Genomic DNA, 20,241 nt, shown 5'->3' with positions numbered 1-20,241 from the left:
GCCAGAGAGTTCATGTCACAGAGGGCCGTCCCCGCTCGGCCTACATCTCCCAGCATGCTCTCAGAGTTCACCTGTCAGCTAGGGCCTCGTACAAACGAGCAAACAGGCTCGAAGAATTTTTCACACGGCTTACAGGAACCTTTAGACAACTGTACAGTTGATATCTCTGCACAACTGCAGACAGTGTAAGGTGATACAGTGTATTAGGACAAACTTAGCATGCTCTACACCATACAAATGCCAGCACCCCTGAAACCATTATGTGATTCATGACTAAAAATAACCTACCCAACTAACACAATTGGGTGAAGGAAACTCTGGCTCTAAAACGGCCCTAAAAACCTTGCTTCCTGTGCTTCATGTGTGGGCTTATTGTGTCTGTGGTCTTGAATACACTTCCGGCCAATGACCCCTTCAGCAGAGAGACGTCAGATGGCCTCATTGGTGTGTGTGTGTGTGTGTGTGTGCGTGCGCGCGCAGGTGTGTGACGGATGTAAACAGATCTAGACGAGATGGACAGACGGAAAAGTGAGTGGGGCGACCAAATCCCTGGAGATAGTGACCGTGTGTGTGTGTGTGTACACGCTGCGTATTAGTGTGTCCGTTTTATATCCGTACCCATGCGTGTATGTGTGTGTGTTTGGTGAGAATGCCATAACTGTGCTGATGGTGGTGACCTACTTAGCGCCCCACTGACTGGCGGTGGCACAGGCCAGTCACATGAGCCCCCTCCCAGTGACAGCATGCCAACAGGGTGAGGGCCTGGCTGGAGCCCCTCCCAGTGACAGCATGCCAACAGGGTGAGGGCCTGGCTGGAGGCACGGCTCCACACAGCAGACGCACCGCGTGTCCATGCAAACGCGCTGCTCTGAAGAGAACACAGGACACGTAGCGAGCCGCGCACGTCCCGGACTCTCTGCGGCTGAACTGAAGCAGTCATGTTTGACAATGTCACCTGCTTGTCTCAGCGTGCTTCACTGCTGCTGTACGTGCAGTTGTTTGTGTTAATGTGAGTGTGTGTGTGTGTCGAACAACACCCATAGTTACCTGGGACTGGTCAAAGTGGATGGTGACTTTGAGGCCGGAGTCGACGGCTTGCTGCTTGTCTCCGAGCCCGTTGGCCCCAGCCCCAGCCCCGGCCCCGGCCCCGGCCCCGGCCCCGGCCCCGGCCCCGTGCTGCTCCAGCTGGGGTGAGAAGCAGGCCTGCAGCCACTCGCTCCAGGTCATCATCTGCACCTGCTGCATCTTCTCCTCGCTGATGCGGAACATCTTGCTGCGGAAGTCCTTCACCTCCTGGTCCTGCAGGGCGTCCAGCTCGTGGAGGCCTGGGAGGGGGGGGGGGGGGGGAGAGAGCATGACATCACGGGGCCGCTCCCTGTAGCACCTGTAGCCTCGAGTAGAAACGTGCCTAACCCTTCGAGGGCACTGTCGGGGGAGCTCGAACTCCTTTTTTAGTATGGCGTTAGAGCACTCCATTTTTCCTCTCAGGACATGTTTGTACAATCCTTTTATCCCCCCCTGTTTACACATAGAACCTGGAAACAGCTTTCCTGGGTGATCCACGGCCTTGGGATCCTGCTGGGCCAAACATCCAGTCAAATCTGTTTACATCCATACGCACTCCACTCAGGCAGAACCAGCACTCCACAGACACTGTTAGACTTGAAGCTAATCTATAGTCTACAGTGTTCAACGCTATGGGTAAGGGCAGGACTCAATCCCAGACTGATGATATTGAGCGAGTTGGCTTTGCGCCGCCGACACTTAGTGGTCTGGCTAATCCAAACAGCATGTTGACATTTCAAACCATTAAACATTCATATGACTCTCAGCCTCTGGACTGCATTAGCAACAGAGAGGGAGGATGTCCGTGTGCGCACGTGTGTGTGTCTGTGTGTGTGTGTGTGGCGAGGACGCCAACAGGGGCATCGCCCGGCGACCCCCCCCCCCCCCCCCTCCATGAGCAGCGCTTGCTGACGAAAGCCTGTGAAGGTCCTGTCTGGCCAAAGCTGAGGGAGAGGGCCGGTGGTGGTGGTGGTGGTGGTGTGCGTGTGTGGGGGGGGTCTGGATGTGGCGCTGGCCTGCTGTGATGAGCCTCGGCCTGGTGTCAGTGGGGAGGAGCTCTGTTTGGACAGCAGCCCGGAGGACCTCCACAGACCCCCACACTAACTCTGCCCTACACACCACATGCTCAGGGACTAAAGGACAAAGGGTGTGTGTGTGTGTATTCACCACTTTATCATCCCCCCAGGGGTGCCCTCCTATTGTGATGGTCTCTGTGTGTGTGTGTGTGTGTGTGTCTCCTTCACTCATCCCAGGCCTCATGCATAACATAGTGACGTCAAATGCTTGATTCAGTCCTTTTCAAACCTAATGCTGCTCTTACCTGACCCTGCAGATGACTCACTGACGACAGGAGACGTCTGCCGATGCGCCCCAGGTTAGAGGGCCCCACGTGTAGTTGTGACAGTGGTAAGGAGCGCGAGCGTGCGTGGCTGAGATTGCGTGTGGGTGCATGTGTCAAAAGGGAAAGGAAGTCCTCTCGCCAGACCAGCCAGGGTCAAGGGTCAATGCGTTTCCCTCCGAAAGAGTACAGGGATGAACACAGAGCGTGTGTGTCTGTGTTGGCGTGGTATTGACCGGGGGGAGGTGGGTGAGCATGAGTGGCGTACGTGTGTGTGTGTGATGGGCCCCCTCACCCTTGCCGATGAGCACGCCGATCTTGGAGTCCAGCAGGCGCTCGGCGCGGCCGCAGCTGCGCGTCACCAGCCGCAGCACGGGCAGGAAGGGCCGCACGTCGCACAGCCGCCGGCTCTCGTCCTCCAGCTCCTCATGCACCGCCGCCTGGTTGACGCACTCGAACATGTGGCCCTCCATCTCCCCCAGCGACGGGAACAGGGGGTAGGTCTGGGCCTGCTTCCATAGGAGCTGTGGGGGAGGAGGGGGAGGGAATACACGTTTCATTGTCCTGTCAGGAGGGAGGGGGGGGGGGGGCAGACGTCCTGCTTTGACGCCACCCGTCGGCTTGCTGTTAAACCCGTCATAAAAGGGCCGACAAGAAGAGAGACGGTGTTGAGTGTGTGTGCGCGCGCGTGTGTGCGTGCGAACGGGAGAGCGAGCGAGGGGAGCGTACAAAGACGGTGAGAAAAGAGAGAGGACGCGAGCTACCCTTCGAACTGGAGCTCGCGGGACAACGGACGTCATGAAAGAGTCTGCGCGACCTTTCCCAACATGACCCCCCCCCCTTCCCGGCCCGTAACACTTCTCACAATGCCCCTTAAATCAACACAGCAGCTGGTTGCCTGGGTGGGATAGTGGTGCGGGGTGAAGCAGGCCAGGCCAGCACAGCTTGGCTCAGCTTGTCTTGGCTCAGTGAGGGAACAAGATAAGAGACAGAAGGACAAAGTCAACTCCACTTGATCCGCACACCTAAAACATCACCGTCGGCCCAAGTTCTCAGCGAATCGACGCCCGTCTGCCGTTTGCCTTGCTTTCGTTCGCAGATGCTCCAGTGGGATTCGTTTGGAAACCCGGTCACACACACACCACTCGGCACTGCCGTGGCTACTGGGACGTGTGGGCAATGGGGTGAGAGTGGACTACAGTTCCAACTGGGGCATGGTTTGAAAGTAGGTCAGACTGGGACTTGTGGGCCACAGTGCGAGAGGGGACTGTAATGACGTGGCAAGTGACCAATTGGAGGGTGAATACAGAGTCAACAACAAGGGCCGGTGATGTAACAGCATGCCTTCCAGGTCGAGACATGATGACAGATCCACAAGCTAATCGGCACATGAATCATGCTACCACCAACCCCTGGCTGGCCTGACTCATGCCTCGATGACCGGGGCGAGGCGGGAAGGTGTTTGTCACCGTGTGCTGTGTGTGTTTCTCTGCGTGTGAGGCAAGAGGAGGATGAAGAGACGGTGTCGAGAAGAGAACCATCCAGAACAGTCAGGTGTGCGCGGAGCAGGGAGAACGCTCCGCAGGGGCTTCCCAGGATCCTAAATCACTGAAATGAGGGTGAATCGGACACTATGGCAACAAACTTGCTAGCTGATTCAGCTCATTCACCACAGGCTCTTGCCCTTTTACTGAATATCTTCCTCATGCATACCTCCCAGGGATCTCAAAGTAAGGTATGCGGGGAGAGGGGGTCAGGGTAAGTGGTGAAGAGACTTATTATTCGTTTCTGGTGAGTGGTCATCCCTATGGGTGGCGTCACTGGATTCATTGGAACCAGCGCAACTCTACTTTTACACAACTTCTGGCTTGGTCACATGGGACAATAACCTGGCGACAACGAGGACCCGCGACAAAACCTGAAAGCCCTCGGAGAGGCAACGTGATGTACAGCACGGAACATCTAGACACACATCAAAAAACATCTCAAAGTAACGAAACAAACATCTCGGGGTGTAACTAAGCACTGGTCACACCATGAGAGGATTGCTTAGTTTACTTTGATGCGTTTTTCATGGGATGAGGCAAAGTCAAAACCAGTGAGGGCACTAGGAATGACCTGAGAGGATTGCGCCAAGAAAGCATGTGGACGTTCTCCCAGCAACTCTCCAGATGATGGCCTGGCCCTACCTTCTGATCCTGCATCCACATCCTTGCATTCCTCTGTCTTGTACTCAATGACATCCAAACAGGGCTTGAATCATTCTACTCTGGTGATTGGCATTATAATGATGTATACATTTTCTCCACGGTTCCAGAGTAGTTCCCAAGGCCGTTAGGACAAGGGCACAGTGTGAGATTCACCGAGGCAAAACACCTCCAGGGAATGCTGGATTTTGCATTTCTCTTCTTGGAATCGTGGAACCCTTGAGACGACTTTTCTCTTCCACTTTACTAGGAAGTCTGTCATAACCGATGTACAGACTAGATCAACACAACCGGTCCTTTTCAAAAGAGAAAGACACGGATCATATAACACTGCTTTACTATTTGCCCAGGGCAAACCATTCCCAAGGATTACCTTGAATTAACGGTTTCCCCATTCTCCAATCGAATGACATCATAAACCAACCGTTTTCTCTGTGTTTTGTCCCACAGTTTCGTGCCTGACTCTGGAAGAGTCTTTCTCTAGAATCGTATCGCAGCAGAGTTCAGGTCCCAACATGCCCTCCACTACTAATGAAAGTCAGACTGAATTTCCTCTTAGTGAAAGGTGTGAGACCAGTTCTTTCAGGGATGTCTTCTATTTGTATGTGTGTGTGTGTGTGTGTGTGTGTGGGAGCTGGAGGCGTCTTCCTTGTCCCATCCATCCCATGATCTACAGCAACATAACCCAACATCAAGACATCCTCACACGTCAGAAGGGGCAGTGGCAGAAAGTGAGGCAGTGTGTCTTGTGGGGGCCATATTGGCCGTTCTGCTCCTTCTCTTACCCTCCACTTCAAATCATTTGGCCCAAATCTCCCCCCCACCCTATCTTCTCCCATATCTCCCCCTCTTTCTGCCCCCCCCCCATCCTCCTCCTTTGACGTCATTCTCCCATCAATTTGGCACCCCACCGTCTTTCACAACACCTGCCTCTACCCCTCCGCTCCCCGGCCCTGGGGACCTGCCGAAGCACACTTAAGGAAAAGAAAGAAGAGGAAAAAAGAAAAGAAAAAATGTGCACAATGTGCGACAGCCTCCGGTTCTAAGTCAGTGGCTCAGTGTGCTTCTCTGCTCCCGGCTCGCAGACGGAGAGACAAACACTTCTGTGAATCCGAGAGCTCCCCTCGATACGTGCCAGAACGCTGAATCTGCCGGCCAACTGCTCTCTGGGAGAAGGCCTCTTAGGGAAGACTTTCACACCCAGAGGGCCGGAAAGAGGGGTCAAGACGACGGCAGGCACCGGACCACAAAGGCAGTCTGAGAAAAACGGTGTGTGTGTGTGTCGGGCAGAATTGGAGTCTGCAGGGGAAAACCAAAGCAAGAAAAACAAAAGGAGAGGGAAGATGGAAGGTGTGTCCCTCGGCAGAGCAGGTGAACTCCCCAGAGAGCGCAGCCTGCCTGTCCAGAACACTAACAAGACACGGCCGGGGACACCTCCCCAAAGCTCCGGGCCAATCACCACGGAGCATTGCCACGCCGAAGCCGCCAATCACCACGGAGCGACGCCACGCTGCTGCAAACGTTCACCACCCCACCCCAGGGCGACCGAGCGTGACGTCAGCAGCTCTTTGGGTGTCGGCGAGGGCTTGGAGGAGCAGCCTCCCCAGCCTAGAACAGGCTGCCCTGGGAGCAGCAGCCGCCGCGCGGGTGTGGGGCTCTCAGACGGCGCCCGGAGCCGGCAGTCTGCTCGTTGCGGAGAACGAGGAGTTTTTATTCATTCATTCTCATTTTTAGACTTGGAGTGAAAGCCACGCGCCAAAGGCCACTGAGATTGCCATCTCTGATATGAAAGTAGCAAAAAAAAAAAAAAAAGAAAGTGTTCAACCAGACATCCGGCTCCACATTTCGCAGCGTGACACATGGTCACAAAAAACATTCATGACCAGCACCCCCCACCCACAGACATGCACACACGCGCACACACACACTCAATGCTTGCGTGTAAAAAGGGCTACACAAATAAATGGGATTTGACTCTCCGTACCAGTTTGATGTGTTGGATGGTGGCCTCGCGTGGCACGCCCATCTGGATGTAGATGCCGGTGGGCAGCAGGAAGTCGACAGTGACCAGGTCCTCTCCGGACGACGCCAGCTGGGAGTGGGCCGCCCACATGTCCAGGAGGTCGGTCATGGCGGGAGGCATGGCAGGAAGAACCAGCCAGCCTGACCATAAGGAGCTGGGGAGGGGACAGACAGGGGGGGGGGGACACAGTGAATATGCAGCCATAGTTGTAGTTTAACCACTGTCGTTGCCGTAGTTCAACCCAGAGCGATGGAAGAGAGTGATAGGTTCCCCCTGGTAAGGTCCTCTTGGTAAGGCCTTAGGGGGGTGCAGTACCCCGTCTTCCCCTACAGAGGGAGCTCCCCATGTGAGGCTGCCGGCGGCTGTTCCTGGGTGGACGCCAGCTCTCACAGGAATGCCCACTAAGCAAACAGCAGAACAAAAGGTCAGCCTCTCCCCTCCATCCCACTCTTCCCTCACCAGTGACAACCTGCTAACCCCATGCCCCCCCCACCCCCCCACCCCCGGTCGTTGTCAAGACAAATATCAAACCACACCTGGTGAGGAGGTCAATTTAGACCACGATTCGAAATCCCTCCGGTGTGTCAATATAGATCTGAAAGCAAAACGTCCGGTTGGTAAGATGTGCCTAGTAAAGGTAGTGATTCCGGGACTGTTGATCCCCATGAAATCAATTCCACACACACCACTCCCCCAGCACTACAGTGACCCTCATTAGTCAGTTACGTACACATACTGTATATGGCTGCATGCAAATGATGTACACAAACACACACACAAGCATGCGCACACACACACACACATTGCCAGTAAGCTTCAGAGCAAAGTGCTAAAGTGCTCCAGCTGCTTTGCTGAAATGACCACAGGCTGGTTTCCATGCTGGCCTCCATCTCACCACAACGCCTAATAAACTCCTCGGGAACTCCCCTCTCCTGGAGAGCATGTGTGTTAAGTGCCCACCGCACCACAAGTCACACTCCATTTTGGCTGAATATTACCAGGCCTTTCGACATCCAAACCAACTCAACCTGCGTCTATGTTAAATGGCTGAGGTAACTGTAGATTCGACTTTTAATGGGCCTGGATCGTGGCAGTGCTGCGGCCATAAGGGGCCACCATCTCGGCTACAGAACATCATCAACGATGCAAATGAGAACGACTCGAAGGCGGGCGATTCCTATGGACGACGCCCTCTTAAAGGGACAGGGAGGCCCTGAGGGAGGCCCTCATACACACACACACACACACTTTGGACTCAGGCATGGTCACATAGGCTCTCGAGTGTCTTCCAATGGGTGCATTCACACCCCAGTAAACACACACACACACACACACAGCTAAGAAGCAGACAGGGTGTGACAGATGGATTGTCCCGGATGAGCCCCCTGTCAGACGTGCTGACGAAGCCCGGCCTGTGCAGCCATTGTGGGCCGAGCCACAGAGCCCACATGAAAGGAAACGTGAGCCCCGGAGTGTCAGCCTGACAGGGCGGAGGCCCTGCCCATCTCAAGACAATGATCGGCAGTACACACACACGCACGCACGCACGCACAGTGTCTAGTCTTCTCCCTGCTAAGACAAAGCAATGTTTTGTTTTTGTCGCAGAGTGACTCGCCCGGAGTTGCGCAGACCTTCACCCAGGTGAGCAGGGTGAGGGGGGGCACAGGGGCAGGGAGCCAGAGGGCTGCTGCTGGGTCAGGTTTCACAGCCGGGGGAGGGGGAGGGGCTGGTGGGAGGACAGAGGACAAGCGAAGGCTAAAGGGGAGGGTGCAGGTGGGACCGCGTCAGCGGGGACCTCTCGGATGCTCTCCAAGAGACACGGCCAGCGACGGGAGGGTGTGTCTAGATACGCAGGCCGACAGTGTGCTCTTTCACTGGGAAACTTCTGGAAAGGAGATCCAGTGAAACATTTAATCCCACGTCACATCCAGTAACCCCCAGGTAACAGGACACAGTGTTACATACAGTGAGTGTAAGTACATAGCCATGCTGGGTTTAACAGGAAGATCCGACAAAAGGGAGAGATCTGATGAGGTCATCATGTCTGCATGTAGACTACGACTACACTTCCTGCTGGCCACCATCAAAATATAATTGACCTAAAAAAAAAAATCGGACAAATTATTTTTACATTTCAGGACCAACACAATGAATCCTCTGCTTCTAATCCAAAACGTGCTTACCTTGGGGAACATACTGGGGAACTGCACTGGGCCCCAGGAACTGTTGTCCTCCTAAGTAAACACGGCAGTTTGGGTACCAGTGTAGTGCTGAGTGTAAATTGCAGAGGGGGAGAGGGACTTGTCCCTTCAGCTGGAGGACCATCCCAAGGTTCTCAGGAGTCTGGCACATCCAAATGAGTTCCCAAACTCACACACACCCAACATCAATACTTTGTAGATACATTTGAACACCCATTCCCCTGACAATGATTATACTTTGATTTATTTCTTTTTTTTTTATGAATGTGACAGTTATGGCCAGTGAATTGGGGAAGAGGAGACTGTTTCCATGGTAACTGTGATTTTCAGCAAGCCGGGAGACATCTCCGAAGCTTTTGTGCCCAAATGCATTTTGCTTCCCCCAAGCGACAGACCTTCTGACAGGCCCCTCTCTCACACACACACACACACACACACACACACAGTGAAGCCCCTTACTTTTCTGTACAATGGGACGCGTGTGTGTGTGTGTTTGTGTGAGGTTATACTTTGTGACTAAGGACCCTATGACAGTTTTTCCCTCTAAAAATAACATTAAAAAAGGGATTCAACCCTCACCCACCCCGTTTACACCCACCCACCCACCCTTCCCCTATCCTCCCTCTCCCCCTCCCCCTCGCGCCTTCACATTCTGCTATAAATACAGTAGAAGTGTGAAAGAGTTCACACGCACACACTCAACATCCAACCAGAAACATGAGTCAGCTCTTTCGGCTAGCTGAGTGTATGGTTCTACTTTCAGGGAATTGTGTGCGTGAGTGTGAGTGTGGCCCACATTGATCCATGATTGATCTCCACAGGGGCGTCCATGTGTGGTACCATATGCAGAGTGAGTGAGTGAGTGAGAGGCAGAAAGGCCTTTGAGCTGGCAGGTGGCATCCACAAGGGTGTGTTTCTACTTCACAGAGAGCTAAGTAGTGTTTGTGTCTGTGTTGGTCAGATGACGTGTGTGTGTGTGTGTGTGTGTGCAAGTGGTAGGTGGGGGATGTTTGGAACAGCAGAGTAGATTGCAGGGTAAACACGGACTCGACAGCAGAGATCTTGAAAACTCTGACTCACCGTCTCTGTTGTGACTTGACAGGTGTGTGTGAAGTGCTAGTAAGTGTGTGTGTGTGTGTGTGAGAGAGGATCCGTCACATCCTCCTTGATTCTGAAAGCCTTCCACGGCAGAATACACACAGGGGAGACTGATCTTGAAACAGGAAGTGATGCAATCGAGAGGATGGAACTGCATTACACAATGAACAGTAGTGTTTTCATTCATTCTAAAGGTGTGGTACCTTCACCGCAAGCACCCTAGTGAAACACTGAGCCCTGTATCCAGCGTAGTGCTGTATCAGAGACCACATGAGCACAGGCGACTGCTTGCATTGCGCCCGAGCGCAGGTCAACGTCAAAAGACTTGGGGGGGGGGGGGAGTGGCATAAATCCAGCGCAAGCAATTGGATGACCTCATCTGCACTGCCTCCCTTTCTCCCTCTCTCTTGCCTCGTTCTCTGCCTCTCCCTCCTCGCTTCTCTAGTGAAGGTCTCAAACTTCAACTCCACCCCCTCTCCCCACCTAACGTCTCAAGTCTCCCAACATCCTCTCCTTTCCCTCCCATTTCTTTGACCTTATCAACACCACCCCTCCCCCCCCCCCCCTCCTCCCTACTGTAAGTCAAAGAGCCGTAAGCCGCACAGGCTGAGTTACAAGCAGCCAGAGCCAATCCTCTTAGCCCCACTTATGATATTACATGGAGGGATGGAAGCACACACACACACACGTAATGTGACCTCATAATGCAGCTATGGTGACATCACAGACGGGAACTTCCTCCTGCCCGCTGCCTTGGTGGGACTTTGCACTGCTGGCCTTCCTTCATGCACCACTTGTACCTTGCTTTGAAAAAAAGGGTCCGCAAAATGGGTACTGTGATGCCAATGAAGGTCTCACTGATTTATAAATCTGAATGAGTGCATCCTGCATCCAGGACACTATATATAGGGGTACAGTTTATAGTGCTATAGTGACACTACAAACAGTATGTATCTCAACACCCAACTGTGACATAATAAAGGGAGCACTGATTCTGACATAAGGATCCTATTTTGACACCTCAGTCAGACATCTTCAGCCTTTACTGTGACCTCATAAAACAACCCCCCACCCCCCCCCCAACCCCCCTCCCTCCAGACCATTCAGATTCCTGGCTCATAAAGTACTGTCTATCCACTAGATAGGGCATCATCAAAATATAACACCCGCTCTGAAGTCACAAACACGTTATTGTGACATCCATGTTCTTTCCCCGTGGCGGAGGCCCGGCCCGCCTGAGGACCCTGCTACTGCGGCACTCCTCTGAGACCATGAGGAGGAAGGTGCACGCTAAAGGTCTGGTCTTGAACACCATTCAAATACACGACTAGACGATCCTTGTCTTGAATCCCCCCTTAAAAAACGAAACATGAATGAAATGTGACAACAAAGTCATGAGAGTGAGCGGGAGAGGCATCCATTGGCCTGTAAGGGATTTCATTTGGTTTCATTTTTCATTTCATTTCATTTGGTCAAAAAAAATACATAACTGTCTAAAAGGAGTGTCATGAACTGTTGACAGACAACAGAACAAACTCATTCAAATGAACCAGCAAGTTCTGTCAATCCCTACACTTCTTACTGGTAAGAACGGCTGTCTGCAGACTGTACATGCTGATGGTGAGAATAATCGGATTCCTTACATTGCGATAGCGAGTACTCTTACTTGAAATCAATCTATTTGACATCAAGTGATAAGGTCATTTCTACCTTGACACTGAAGGACATGTGTGAGGCAAGTGTACATGGTGGGGTATAAAATGACGTGGTGGGAAGGCATGAGAGGGCCGCACAGGACAGAGGGCTGTGTACAGGACAGAGGGCTGTGTACAGGACAGAGGGCTGTGTACAGGACAGAGGGCCGTGTACAGGACAGAGGGCCGTGTACAGGACAGAGGGCCGTACAGGACAGAGGGCTGTGTACAGGACAGAGGGCCGTACAGGACAGAGGGCCGTGTACAGGACAGAGGGCCGTGTACAGGACAGAGGGCTGTGTACAGGACAGAGGGCCGTACAGGACAGAGGGCTGTGTACAGGACAGAGGGCCGTGTACAGGACAGAGGGCCGTGTACAGGACAGAGGGCCGTGTACAGGACAGAGGGCCGTGTACAGGACAGAGGGCCGTGTACAGGACAGAGGGCCGTGTACAGGACAGAGGGCCGTGTACAGGACAGAGGGCTGTGTACAGGACAGAGGGCCGTACAGGACAGAGGGCTGTGTACAGGACAGAGGGCTGTGTACAGGACAGAGGGCTGTGTACAGGACAGAGGGCCGTACAGGACAGAGGGCTGTGTACAGGACAGAGGGCTGTGTACAGGACAGAGGGCTGTGTACAGGACAGAGGGCCGTACAGGACAGCGCTGTGTACAGGACAGAGGGCTGTGTACAGGACAGAGGGCCGTACAGGACAGTGCTGTGTACAGGACAGAGGGCTGTGTACAGGACAGAGGGCCGTACAGGACAGCGCTGTGTACAGGACAGAGGGCCGTGTACAGGACAGAGGGCCGTGTACAGGACAGAGGGCTGTGTACAGGACAGAGGGCTGTGTACAGGACAGAGGGCCGTACAGGACAGCGCTGTGTACAGGACAGAGGGCTGTGTACAGGACAGAGCTGTACAGGACAGCGCTGTGTACAGGACAGAGGGCTGTGTACAGGACAGAGGGCCGTACAGGACAGAGGGCCGTGTACAGGACAGAGGGCTGTGTACAGGACAGAGGGCCGTACAGGACAGCGCTGTGTACAGGACAGAGGGCTGTGTACAGGACAGAGGGCCGTGTACAGGACAGAGGGCCGTGTACAGGACAGAGGGCTGTGTACAGGACAGAGGGCTGTGTACAGGACAGAGGGCTGTGTACAGGACAGAGGGCTGCGTACAGGACAGACACGGATGGGTGTTTGGACAGGAAGGATGAAACAACAGAAGGAGCGACTGTGGGAAAGGAGCAGTGTGATATCTGGGAGTTCTCTCTGTCCGCAGCCCAGAGACACACAGTCACACCGACGTCGCAGCACAACGCGCCACTGAGTGTATGAGCGAGTCGTTCTCCGGTACGTCGTATTTCTGAACGGCCCACGTGTCTGCGTCTGGACTGCGTCAACATTGTGTTGAGAAATGAAACTGTTGAAAATTGTGACATTTTAGAGATCAGGAATGGAGAAGCAGGTCCTGTGAGCAGGGAAAGAGGGAGGGAGAGAGAGAACCACAGAGACAGGGAGACAGAGAGAGAGACGCAGAGACAAAGAGAGACAGAGACAGGGAGACAGAGAGAGAGAGAGAGACTCCCCATCCTGGGTCCTCGAGGACACGGATGAGATAGGTGGGAGAGAGGGAGAGAGAGATAAGCAGGAAGGAGCACTCTCTTTCGCTCGGAGCGTGACTGACAAGAAGTAAGAGGGCCGTTAAAAGGGAAACAGTGACGTAAAGCTGGATCCAGCAGGGGAGAATGGCAAGATAGGGAATGAGATAAGTGGAGAAAGTGTGTGAGAGAGAGAGAGAGAGAGTTGAGTACACGGTGATGTTTGACGGAGGGGCGTCTTCGGTTACAAATACCTCTGCTGTGCGTGCTAATGCACTCTGTGAATCTTTCAGTGTGGTGTGATTCAGAAGTGGATCAGTTGAAACAAACAAATATGGAGAAGAATGTGGCTACAGCTGCAAATACGAGAGAGAGACAGATGGAGAGAAAGTATTAAATCCAACATCAAATGTGTCTGTGCCTTTAATAAGATGTCACCATATTATGTCCATGTAAAATGGGGGGATTGAGTTCATGTTCTATTGAAGTCCTATTATGAGTGTGTGTAGGATTTTGTGTGTACTTGTCGGGGGGGTTGTGTGTGTGTGTGTGTGTGTGTGTGAGAGAGATTGACAGCGGGTGAGTCAGATGTGCCGATCTGATGTTCCATGGGATCTGATTCATTTCACAGTCATAAAAGAAATGCACACACACATACATGGCGACACACCTGCACAAACACACACACCAATTTAGCAAGGAAGTCTCCATGACATAGTCAGTCCCACTTTTCACACCTCCCCTGTAAGAGGAGGAGGAGGGGGGGGGGGTGAAGGAGGAGAAGCAGAGCAGGAATGGATCTTCTCGAGAATCCTACAAACAGTTTCAAAGAAAACGGCAAAAACACGAGTAAAAAGGAGAGAGAAAGGGATGGAAGGCAGGATGAAACTGAGTATGAGAGAGAGAGAGAGAGAGAGAGAGAGAGAGAGAGAGAGAGAGAGAGAGAGAGAGAGAGAGAGAGAGAGAGAGAGAGAGAGAGAGAGAGAGAGAGAGAGAGAGAGAGAGAGAGAGAGAGAGAGAGAGAGAGAGAGAGAGAGAGAGAGAGAGAGAGAGAGAGAGAGAGAGAGAGAGAGAGAGAGAGAGAGAGAGAGAGAGAGAGAGAGAGAGAGAGAGAGAGAGAGAGAGAGAGAGAGAGAGAGAGAGAGAGAGAGAGAGAGAGAGAGAGAGAGAGAGAGAGAGAGAGAGAGAGAGAGAGAGAGAGAGAGAGAGAGAGAGAGAGAGAGAGAGAGAGAGGCGCTACAATGCATGAGTGTGCTGCTGGGCTGGGCCTCCACAATAGACTTCTGTCCCAGCCCAGCTCGGTGGCTCTGTGTGTGTGTCTTGTCGCTGGTGTCAGTGAGGACAGTCCCGTGCCCAGCACAAACACTACCCTTGTATCACCCGTACGCCCCCCCCCCCCCCCCGCCCCCCCCATCATCCCAGTTGCCCTCCCTGCCCCTAACCCCCCCCCCCCCCCCCCCCGCCCTCCTGCTCAGAGACAACAGCTTGGCAGAGGGAGCTGCCAAGGGGGGCACAGAGGTTAAACAAGTTTAGGTCACATGCGCTCAAACACACACACACACACACACACGTCTGTGGTCTAGTTGGTGGACATGGACCTTTCCAAGACTTTCAACTTTTCAGACTTTTCCAAGACACACACACACACACACACTGCACACTGCTGATGAGGGAACAAGTGGTAGAGTGGTTCAACAAAGTTGCTGTGAACTCCCTTTAGTATTAATTGTTTAGGATATTACCAGAAGAACGACTGGTTCTACAGAAGCTCACATTTTCTTATCTTTTCCTCATCATTATTCAAAGCCACCTCCCCCTACACACACACACACACACACACACACTTTCTAAGGAAAAACCACAAATGCAAAGCAGTCAAGTCTAATCAGATCCCATGAATTAAAGAAAAGATAAAGTGTCAAAACAAACAAAGGGTATCATTTCCACGGCCTACTCTTCTCTACCCCCACCCCCATCGATTCCTCCGCCTCTTTCCCAAATCGGCGATAAGCTACTGGATGTCTGGAGTAGAACGGCCCATCCCTTTCTCCCTAGTGATGGTGCTCACAGCTCTGTCAGAGTACAGCCACGGGCTGCTGGGTCTGGTCCTGTCCTGCTGCCGCAACAGCATCTCTCTCACGCCAAGGAGACGTCTTTGTTCAGTCACACACACGCGCACTCTTTGCGAAAAGAACTCAGTACATTGAGGAAGTTGGTTGTGCTGAGTAAACGTGGAAACTGTGACGGGGGGTGAGAGGCGACGACAATAGGCGGCGAGTCTTCTGATGTCAGAGAGGGCCTCAGGCGGTTGTTCCTTAACGATCGGATGTCAAGAGGCTTGTTCTCGCCACTCTGTCACAACCTTTTACCCAACACAGTCCATTCCCAAACCCTCGCAGGTTTTCCCCAACGCCGACGACGTTTCCCGAATGAGATGTACAGATTAATTTTCTGCTTGGAAATGTAAGTTTTCACTCAGCGAGCACCTCAACCTCTGGTCAAGTTCTATATACGAAGGAAGGAAGTCATTGGTGGCTATATTAGCCCACAGAGAATCAGTTTCTCAGCCAAGAGAGAAGTGTGTGTGTGTACCTCAGTGTTCAGTCACGCTGCTCCTGACATTGTGATGTTGGACATATTAACCCCTTGTTAAACTCAACTTCCCTTCTATCCTCTCCCGATTCTTCCGCGCATCTTCCTCTGGTCACCACCTGCGCTGAGGCACACTGCACCAGTTACCCATCCTCACATATCAGTCCCCCTCACGACTACCGAGAGAGGAGGAGAGGAGGATACGAGCAGAGGAGGAGAGGAGCCGAGGAGGAGAGGAGCAGAGGAGGACGGTGGACCGAGCGCAGCGGACAGCAACCGGAACCACGGGATATAAATAACATTGAGCTGCCGCGCGTGTGGCGCAACGAGACACACTCACAAACACGTGTACAGTGCGCACACGCATTGTCAACTCAAAGGAACGTGCACTCACTCTCACACACACACACACACACGAGAAACTCACTGCTCCAGTAATGGGGAGATGGTTTGGCTCCAGTCTTCTTCTCACACTAAGGCCTCATAATGCCCAGGAGCATTGATTGCCAGGGATACTGTGTTCTAGTAAGTGATACTCATCCATGGCGGGCGGTCCCTCCCTCCCTCCCTCCCTCCCTCCCTCCCTCCCTCCCTCCCTCCCTCCCTCCCTCCCTCCCTCCCTCATCATTCAGTGAACCAAGTGCACCATCTCACAGGAAGTGGTCAAAAATAATTTTGCATGAAAGAACTCAAAGAAAATCATTGAATAATACCAGCAATATTGGCACACTATATATAGTTTAACCACAATGTTCCTTCATTGGTGACATAGCTGAATGTGTAGCCTCACTATTATTCAATTGAATGTGTCAGACAGCCATCTCTACACTAGGACTATATATAGTCAACTGAAGACTGCTCGTCCATACAGTGCAGGCTAGCCTTCCATCCACTACAATGTGGAGGCTGTCTTCCAGAGAGCATTACACAAAGTAATAAGAATAGGCCATTCGGGCAGGGTTTCCTAGGATTGTGTGCGTAAGAAGGTTGGCTGGCACGCCAATTTGCCAACGTTTTCCATAAAAAAATAAAAAGTACAAAAACAAAAACCCTAACTCTCCACCACCCCCCCCCCCCCCCCATGTTTCAGCAAATCTACGTTCAGCTGCTGCGTTGCTGAGACGCCGTTCTGGGAACGAGCGGCACTGGCGGCACCGTTGCACATTGGTTTTTACGCTCGGCTGGAAAGGGAAGGTACTCGGCGAGCCGCTTGGAACGTCATCAAGATTGTGCGCTCGGCGGTGATGCCGGATGAGTTGGAACGAGCCTCCTGATCAAAGAGACAGGGCCGAGTGACAGAGTGAAGATAACTGGATCAGGCTGGTTCTCCACATTAATCCAAATGACAGTTGGGGCCGATTGGGGGGGGGGGGGGGCTAGCTGGCTCGAGCTTTATTGGCAGATGGTATTGAGTGACAAAAGGCTAGAAGGCTGCTATGCTACAAAGTGACAGATTTCAGGCCCAGGTACCTGGTTGCAGCTGGAATGTGTATGTGTGTGTGGGAGGGGGGGGTGGAGTGAACAGCTGCCAAGACTCCTATCCATTTGCACCTGCTTACAGACACACCGGAGACACACACAGTGTAGATACAAACCCTACCTAAGGTACAGTACGTTTCACTAAGGTACAGTACATTTCACTAAGGTACAGTACATTTCACTAAGGTACAGTACATTTCACTAAGGTACAGTACATGTCACTAAGGTACAGTACATTTCACACATTTACATTTCGTGAAACAGAGTGTGCGTGGAACATCCTGTCTGTGGGCACAACAAGCACCCCTATGAACATTGTGTACACGCACACACACACACACTTTCTCTCTCTCTCTCCTGCTATAAACGAATCAAAGACCAGCCTATAAACTGAGGGTAGTAAGGTTGTTAAAGTCCAGTGTTGTTAGCCAGACTGGGTCTAAGCCAGGCCAGACTGGGTCTAAGCCAGGCCAGACTGGGTCTAAGCCAGGCCAGACTGGGTCTAAGCCAGGCCAGACTGGGTCTAAGCCAGGCCAGACTGGGTCTAAGCCAGGCCAGACTGGGTGTAAGCCAGGCCAGACTGGGTGTAAGCCAGACCAGACTGGGTGTAAGCCAGGCCAGACTGGGTCTAAGCCAGGCCAGACTGGGTCTAAGCCAGACCAGCCAAGCTGGATCTACAGAGCAGTGTGAGGTTGAGGCCCAGACAGCTGGCACTGGGCCCTGGAGAAGGAGCATAGCCCTGCCTTCCCTGGAAACGCCATGCAGGATTCCAACATTCCCCACCTGTCAGGACACTACCCTACCACATTCCAGCACACACACACACACACACACACCTTACTTGTTCTCTCCTGGAGTCTCTTATTTCCCGTGGCTCTGCTGCATGATGGGAGAGTCTGGGGTGCTGAAGGGACACTGCATCTGTGGACAGAGGAGGAGGAAGTCTGTCAGGTGTGTGTGTGTGTGTGTGCGTGTGCGTGTGAGAAAGAGAGAGGTATAAGAGGGAGTGAGTGAAGGAGGTGTGGAAGTGTCTGAGTAGAAAGAGAGAGATTGGGGGGACTTGTGCTCTGTACGTGTGTGACTAAGTGCATCAGAGTGCATTCAGTACTTCACAGTGACTCTCCCCCTCCCTCTCCAGTCCTCCATCTCTCTTGTCTTCCTCTCTCATCAACACCTCACGCTCTCCCTCTTTCAGCCCGGCCTCCCTCCCTCCCTCACCTACCCTCCCGGTCTCTCTCCTGCTTGCGTTCAGTCCATGTCACATTTGAAAACATTGCTGAGGCTAGAGAACATCCCTCAAAGCAACGCATCAACATCCAGCACCAACACACTTATCCCAGAATAGAAATGCCAATTGCATAAAACGGTATCACATAACACAGAGGTCTGAGGGTATTGGACCGAATACCACTGCTCGCTCGCGTGCCAAAACATTCAAGAGGAATGCATGAGAAATAGAAGGGGCTAAGAGATGATGTTGTGTACGGTGCGATCCTTTGGAGTAGATCACACAGAACGGCCTTCTAACAGTGATTCCCATGTATTCATTCAAGTTCAGCAAATATCCACTAATGGATGTTGTGAGTTCTCAGCAACAGATGGCATGGAACTCGAGCCTCGTCCACTTATCTACAGCCCAGGCCACTTTTTAGGCCACTTAAACCAGACAAAGCTCTTTGGGGCTACTGTTGCGCATCCGACAAGCTTCGGTACCGTTTACCGCACGCACTCATTGTTTTCACATCTGCACTCGTCGAAGATGGAAGACAGGGATGTTAAGGAGGCTTCAATAATCGAGGAAGACCTGTAGAGATGCAGCCCTAAAACCTCAAGGTCCAAGACTGAGTGTTAGAGACTTCCTGCGTTTTCCCCATAGGTCGAGATGTTCCTGATCTTGTTTACAAGGGCGTGACCTTATGGCCAAAGAAAAACAATGTGTGTGTGTGTGTGTGTGTGAATTACATTAACAAAGCTATACTACAACTTATATAATAGGCATTTTGTGGGTAAGTAGAAGGTTGTCTACTAGGTTTCAAACTAAATACTTATGTTTCCACCAGACGTGACAGATCATCTCTCCAGTCCAGACAACTGTGACACGACACATCTGCCTTCATCCCAGAATTCCTTGCAGTGGGATGTTTTATTAAACAACTTACCTGCTTCTTCTATGGTACTGCTGCATATTTCTTGGTCCAAGAAAGTATGGGGATTCTTGAAAACCATGACTCCATAAAAACACTGATCAGTATCAATTTAACCGTATTGATTATCGATAGTGTGTATTTTAAGTCTGAAGTATGAAGAGAAGATTTCAAACAGCCTCTGAAAAGACACACTAGCATCACACACCAAAATCTGTTCCCCAAACAGTCATTACCACATGACAAATGACAGACACAGACAGAAACACACACACACACACACACACACACACACACACACACACACACAAACGACAATGAGTGCCACCCATTCATGCTTGTTCCAGGAACTGTCTGGCTGTTGAACATCATGATAAGATCTTTAGTCTGGAGAGTCAATGTTTAACTGACTGGATGGATTCATTGCAGCTGTGCTTATCACAGAAGAGGCTATCACATGACCAACCAGCATCCGTATGTGTGTGCGAGTGCGCGCGTCTCGTTACATTTCCCCTCCCTAAACATGTGCACGCACGCACATCTAGGGATTTTTCCCTGTTAGCGTACTGGTCAAAAGTTCCTTTGAGTACCTAGCCAATAGCTATGCTAATTGTGTGTTGCTAAGCTAACGCTGGGTGACACTGAAGCTGCTTGACTGTGGACATTCCCACATCATGCCTGGCGGTATTGATCCTTCTGAGCAATAGAGCACTGCTCCACATACGAGGAAAGAGAGGGAGAGCGATATTACTGGAATTCCAGGGACGTCTAAGCTGCCTAGTGCCACAGAAAAGC

General features: G+C 52.1%; 1 protein-coding gene across 5 annotated transcripts in view; it reads right to left on the bottom strand.

Moving 5' to 3' along the window:
• The window catches only part of pik3cb (phosphatidylinositol-4,5-bisphosphate 3-kinase, catalytic subunit beta), a 42,246-nt gene that overhangs the window by 14,774 nt on the left and 7,231 nt on the right, over positions 1 to 20,241 (bottom strand). For 3 of the 5 annotated variants that reach the window (XM_084673974.1, XM_084673976.1, XM_084673978.1), the window contains exons 2-5: positions 18,144 to 18,223; positions 6,596 to 6,788; positions 2,700 to 2,928; positions 1,048 to 1,325 (exon numbers count right to left, since the gene is read on the bottom strand). In XM_084673974.1, the coding sequence (XP_084530100.1) occupies positions 1,048 to 1,325; positions 2,700 to 2,928; positions 6,596 to 6,754 (666 nt within the window). In that variant the 5' untranslated portion in view covers positions 6,755 to 6,788; positions 18,144 to 18,223. Of the gene's footprint in view, positions 1 to 1,047; positions 1,326 to 2,699; positions 2,929 to 6,595; positions 6,789 to 18,138; positions 18,224 to 20,241 lie in introns of all 5 variants that reach the window. The other 2 variants (XM_084673975.1, XM_084673977.1) reach the window with 1 other exon arrangement.

This window comes from Hypomesus nipponensis, chromosome 15 (genome assembly GCF_054491055.1).
Source record: "Hypomesus nipponensis isolate SF chromosome 15, ASM5449105v1, whole genome shotgun sequence".
Lineage (NCBI taxonomy): Eukaryota > Metazoa > Chordata > Actinopteri > Osmeriformes > Osmeridae > Hypomesus > Hypomesus nipponensis.
The sequence above is the reverse complement of the archived record's forward strand: the minus strand, read 5'-3'. Positions and strand labels throughout refer to the sequence as shown.